Source organism: Salvelinus alpinus, chromosome 5, assembly GCF_045679555.1.
Source record: "Salvelinus alpinus chromosome 5, SLU_Salpinus.1, whole genome shotgun sequence".
In the NCBI taxonomy this organism is placed as follows: Eukaryota; Metazoa; Chordata; class Actinopteri; order Salmoniformes; family Salmonidae; genus Salvelinus; species Salvelinus alpinus.
Window position 1 is genome coordinate 5716522 of NC_092090.1, and position 6000 is coordinate 5722521.

The 6000-nt window shown below is 48.0% G+C and overlaps 1 protein-coding gene across 1 annotated transcript in view; it reads left to right on the forward strand.

Annotated features, from left to right (window-relative positions):
- Window positions 1-5448, forward strand: part of LOC139575146 (rho guanine nucleotide exchange factor 40-like) — a 55875-nt gene extending 50427 nt beyond the window's left edge. Inside the window, exons 3-4 of the mRNA XM_071400150.1 lie at window positions 1219-1341; window positions 5395-5448. Of these exons, the coding sequence (XP_071256251.1) occupies window positions 1219-1341; window positions 5395-5448 (177 nt within the window). The remainder of the gene's footprint in view (window positions 1-1218; window positions 1342-5394) is intronic.
- The last annotated feature ends 552 nt before the right edge of the window (window positions 5449-6000 follow it).

Consider the following 6000-nt stretch of genomic DNA (forward strand, 5'->3'; position numbering starts at 1 on the left):
GGAATGGCTCACCACCTGGATGAGTAGTAAGACATGGGTGGAAACACCTCGTTTAGGTGACTCAGAGCAATAGACAGAGGGAGAGCACCTCCATTAGTCACTCAGAAGGAAAACTTCTAACAAGAGAGAGTGATCAAATGAGAGAGAGAGTCAGAGAGAGTCAGAGTGAGTCAGAGTGAGAGTCAGAGTCAGATCAAATGAGAGTGAGAGTGAGTGAGAGTCAGAGAGTGAGTGAGAGTCAGAGAGTGAGTGAGAGTCAGAGAGTGAGTCAGAGTGAGAGTCGGAGTCAGATCAAGTGAGTGAGAGCCAGATCAAGTGAGTGAGAGTCAGATCAAGTGAGTGAGAGTCAGATCAAGTGAGTGAGAGTCAGATCAAGTGAGTGAGAGTCAGATCAAGTGAGTGAGAGTCAGAGAGTGAGTGAGAGTGAGTGAGAGTGAGTGAGTGAGTAAGAGTCAGAGTCAGAGTGAGAGTCAGAGTGAGAGTCAGAGTGAGAGTCAGAGTCAGAGAGAGAGATCAAATGAGAGCGAGAGAGAGTGTGAGAGTGAGAGAGAGAGAGGAGCTCAGTCCTCTCCTGTTTTGTATCTCACTCAGGGGGAAGAGGGGAGGAGGGGGAGTGAAGGAAGAATTTAGGGAAGGAGGGAGGAGGGGGAGGGAAGGAAGGAGGGAGGAGGGGGAGGGAAGACAGACAGAACAGGGGTCTGTGTCTCTCAGCGCTATCAGAGAGCATCACAGAATCCCTCGTTTAGAGTGGAGAGGATTGTTGTGCTCTGGAATGGGAAAGGGGGATGAGAGGGAGGAATGGGATGACACAGAATCCCTCGTTTAGAGTGGAGAGGATTGTGGGGCTCTGGAATAGGAAAGGGGGATGAGAGGGAGGGATGGGATGATTAGTTTTCCGGTGTGCGGCTGTCCGGGCTGAAAGACAACCTCTGAGCGGAAATCACTTTACGTTTTTATCAGTAAAATGATTTACTGCAATGTCTTCCCCTCTCTCTCTCTCTCTCTCTCTCTCTCTCTCTCTCTCTCTCTCTCTCTCTCTCTCTCTCTCTCTCTCTCTCTCTCTCTCTCTCTCTCTCTCTCTCTCTCTCTCTCTCTCTCTCTCTCTCTCTCTCTCTCTCTCTCTCTGCCACTCATCAAACTCCACTTGTTGACGTAGTTGATGTTTTAGCAAAGGAATGATTTATTTACTCCTTCTCCATCTCTCGCTCTCTCCTGTAGTTCCCGTACTGTGGCCTGTTATTCCGTCACCAGGGCTGGCCTCTGTGTCTCCACGACAAGGTGATCATCCAGCTCTCTCCTCTGGACCAACGCATCCTCCGCCCCGGGGACTTCTACCTGCAGGTATTCTATCAGCTGTTTTCATGGTCTGGTCTGACTTTATTGAACAGGTAGAGGAAGACAGTGGGGATCTGTTCTGACTTTATTGAACAGATAGAGGATGACAGTGGGGATCTGTTCTGACTTTATTGAACAGACAGAGGAAGACAGTGGGGATCTGTTCTGACTTTATTGAACAGATAGAGGGAGGATGACAGTGGGGATCTGTTCTGACTTTATTAAACATATAGAGGAAGACAGTGGGGATCTGTTCTGACTTTATTGAACAGATAGAGGGAGGAAGACAGTGGAGATCTGTTCTGACTTTATTGAACAGAGAGAGGAAGGATGACAGTGGGGATCTGTTCTGACTTTATTAAACATATAGAGGAAGACAGTGGGGATCTGTTCTGACTTTATTGAACAGATAGAGGGAGGATGACAGTGGGGATATGTTCTGACTTTATTGAACATATAGAGGGAGGAAGACAGTGGGGATCTGTTCTGACTTTATTGAACATATAGAGGGAGGAAGACAGTGGGGATCTGTTCTGACTTTATTGAACAGATAGAGGAAGACAGTGGGGATCTGTTCTGACTTTATTGAACAGAGGGAGGAAGACAGTGGGGATCTGTTCTGACTTTATTGAACATATAGAGGGAGGATGACAGTGGGGATCTGTTCTGACTTTATTGAATATATAGAGGGAGGAAGACAGTGGGGATCTGTTCTGACTTTATTGAACAGAGAGAGGGAGGATGACAGTGGGGATCTGTTCTGACTTTATTGAAAATATAGAGGGAGGATGACAGTGGGGATCTGTTCTGACTTTATTAAACATATAGAGGAAGACAGTGGGGATCTGTTCTGACTTTATTGAACATATAGAGGGAGGATGACAGTGGGGATCTGTTCTGACTTTATTGAACAGAGGGAGGAAGACAGTGGGGATCTGTTCTGACTTTATTGAACATATAGAGGGAGGAAGACAGTGGGGATCTGTTCTGACTTTTTTAAACATATAGAGGAAGACAGTGGGGATCTGTTCTGACTTTATTGAACAGAGAGAGGGAGGATGACAGTGGGGATATGTTCTGACTTTATTGAACATATAGAGGGAGGATGACAGTGGGGATCTGTTCTGACTTTATTAAACATATAGAGGAAGACAGTGGGGATCTGTTCTGACTTTATTGAACAGAGGGAGGAAGACAGTGGGGATCTGTTCTGACTTTATTGAACATATAGAGGGAGGAAGACAGTGGGGATCTGTTCTGACTTTATTGAACAGAGAGAGGAAGACAGTGGGGATCTGTTCTGACTTTATTAAACATATAGAGGAAGACAGTGGGGATCTGTTCTGACTTTATTGAACAGAGAGAGGGAGGATGACAGTGGGGATCTGTTCTGACTTTATTGAACATATAGAGGGAGGATGACAGTGGGGATCTGTTCTGACTTTATTGAACAGATAGAGGAAGACAGTGGGGATCTGTTCTGACTTTATTGAACAGATAGAGGATGACAGTGGGGATCTGTTCTGACTTTATTGAACAGAGAGAGGATGACAGTGGGGATCTGTTCTGACTTTATTGAACAGAGAGAGGATGACAGTGGGGATCTTTTCTGACTTTATTGAACAGAGAGAGGATGACAGTGGGGATCTTTTCTGACTTTATTGAACAGACAGAGGAAGACAGTGGGGATCTGTTCTGACTTTATTGAACAGATAGAGGGAGGAAGACAGTGGGGATCTGTTCTGACTTTATTGAACAGAGAGAGGGTGACAGTGGGGATCTGTTCTGACTTTATTGAACAGAGAGAGGATGACCGTGGGGATCTGTTCTGACTTTATTGAACAGATAGATGATGACAGTGGGGATCTGTTCTTACTTTATTGAACAGATAGAGGATGACAGTGGGGATCTGTTCTGACTTTATTGAACAGAGAGAGGATGACAGTGGGGATCTGTTCTGACTTTATAGAACAGGTAGAGGATGTGTTAAAGAACAGATTAGAACCTACTGACACTGTAGATATGTGGCTTAGACCCCTATACCACCATATACCCCTATACCACCATATACCACCCTATACCCCTATACCACCCTATACCTCTATACCACCATATACCACCCTATACCCCTATACCACCCTATACCTCTATACCCCCCTATACCACCCTATACCACTATACCACCATATACCCCTATACCACCATATACCACCCTATACCACCCTATACCACCATATACCCCTATACCACCCTATACCCCTATACCACCATATACCACCCTATACCCCTATACCACCCTATACCACCATATACCCCTATACCACCCTATACCCCTATACCACCCTATACCCCTATACCACCCTATACCACCCTATACCCCTAGACCACCCTATACCACTCTAGAAAACCCTAGACCACCCTATACCCCTAGACCACTCTATACCACCATATACCACCCTATACCCCTAGACCACCCTATACCACTCTATACCACCATATACCACCCTATACCCCTATACCACCCTATACCACTCTATACCACCATATACCACCCTGTACCCCTATACCACCCCTATACCACCATATACCCCTAGACCACTCTATACCACCATATACCACCCTAGACCCCTAGACCACCCTATACCCCTGACCACCCTAGACCCCTGACCACTCTAGACCACCCTAGGCCACTCTAGACTACCCTAGACCCCTGACCACCCTAGACCACCCTATACCTCTAGACCACCCTATACCCCTAGACCCCTGACCACTCTAGACCCCTAGACCACCATAGACCCCTAGACCACCCTAGACCACCCTATACCTCTAGACCACCCTATACCCCTAGACCACCCTATACCCCTATACCACCCTATACCCTTAGACCACCCTATACCACTCTATACCCCTAGACCCCTGACCACTCTAGACCCCTAGACCACCATAGACCCCTAGACCACCCTATACCTCTAGACCACCCTATACCTCTAGACCACCCTATACCACTAGACCACCCTATACCTCTAGACCACCCTATACCCCTAGACCACCCTATACCACTCTATACCCCTAGACCCCTGACCACTCTAGACCCCTAGACCACCATAGACCCCTAGACCACCCTATACCTCTAGACCACCCTATACCTCTAGACCACCCTATACCACTATACCACTCTAGACCTCTAGACCACCCTATACCACTAGACCACCCTATACCTCTAGACCACCCTATACCACTATACCACCCTATACCTCTAGACCACCCTATACCTCTAGACCACCCTATACCTCTAGACCACCCTATACCACTAGACCACCCTATACCTCTAGACCACCCTATACCACTAGACCACCCTAGACCACCCTAAACCCCTAGACCACCCTATACCTCTAGACCACCCTATACCTCTAGACCACCCTATACCTCTAGACCACCCTATACCACCCTATACCCCTAGACCACCCTATACCACTCTATACCACTCTATACCCCTAGACCCCTGACCACTCTAGACCCCTAGACCACCATAGACCCCTAGACCACCCTAGACCACCCTATACCCCTAGACCACCCTATACCACTAGACCACCCTATACCCCTAGACCACCCTATACCCCTAGACCACCCTATACCACTCTATACCCCTAGACCCCTGACCACTCTAGACCCCTAGACCACCATAGACCCCTAGACCACCCTATACCACTCTAAACCCCTAGACCACCCTTGGTCACATAGGCCACCCTAGACCCCTGACCACTTTAGACCCCTAGACCACCCTATACCCCTAGACCACTCTATACCCCTGGACCACCCTATAGCCCTAGACCACCCTATAGCCCTAGACCACCCTATACCCCTGACCACCCTAGACCCCTGACCACCCTAGACCCCTGACCACCCTAGACTCCTCTTGACCCTTGAAATAAGCCTGGAGATTTTATTGCGTTTTAAATCCTCAGTTGTTTTTAATGTGTTGTTGTATTCAAACGGCAGAGGTACCTTTTATATGTATGTAGAATATGTCTACTAAAACCCATGTATGTTTTCATTCAGGTGGCACCACCCTCTGTCTCCCCCAGCCCCTCCTCCACCAAGACCCCCAGGTGAGACATCCCCTCTCATTCTTTGGTTCTCCGTCTCTCTGCCCTCTCTTTCTACACTGAACCTATCAAGGCACAAGGCGAGACCCAGATGTAGACAGAGGAGGCAGATGGTTGGAGTCTTACAATGTTTATTAAATCCAAACAAGGAGGTTAGGCAATAGAATGGTTGTGTACAGGCAATAAGGTCAAAACCAGTTCAGAGTCCAATAGGTACCGAAGGGCAGGCAGATTCAAGGTCAGGGCAGGCAGATTCAAGGTCAGGGCAGGCAGATTCAAGGTCAGGGCAGGCAGATTCAAGGTCAGGGCAGACATATTCAAGGTCAGGGCAGGCAGATTCAAGGTCAGGGCAGGCAGATTCAAGGTCAGGGCAGGCAGATTCAAGGTCAGGGCAGACATAATCAAGGTCAGGGCAGGCAGATTCAAGGTCAGGGCAGGCAGATTCAAGGTCAGGGCAGGCAGATTCAAGGTCAGGGCAGGCAGATTCAAGGTCAGGGCAGACATAATCAAGGTCAGGGCAGGCAGATTCAAGGTCAGGGCAGGCAGATTCAAGGTCAGG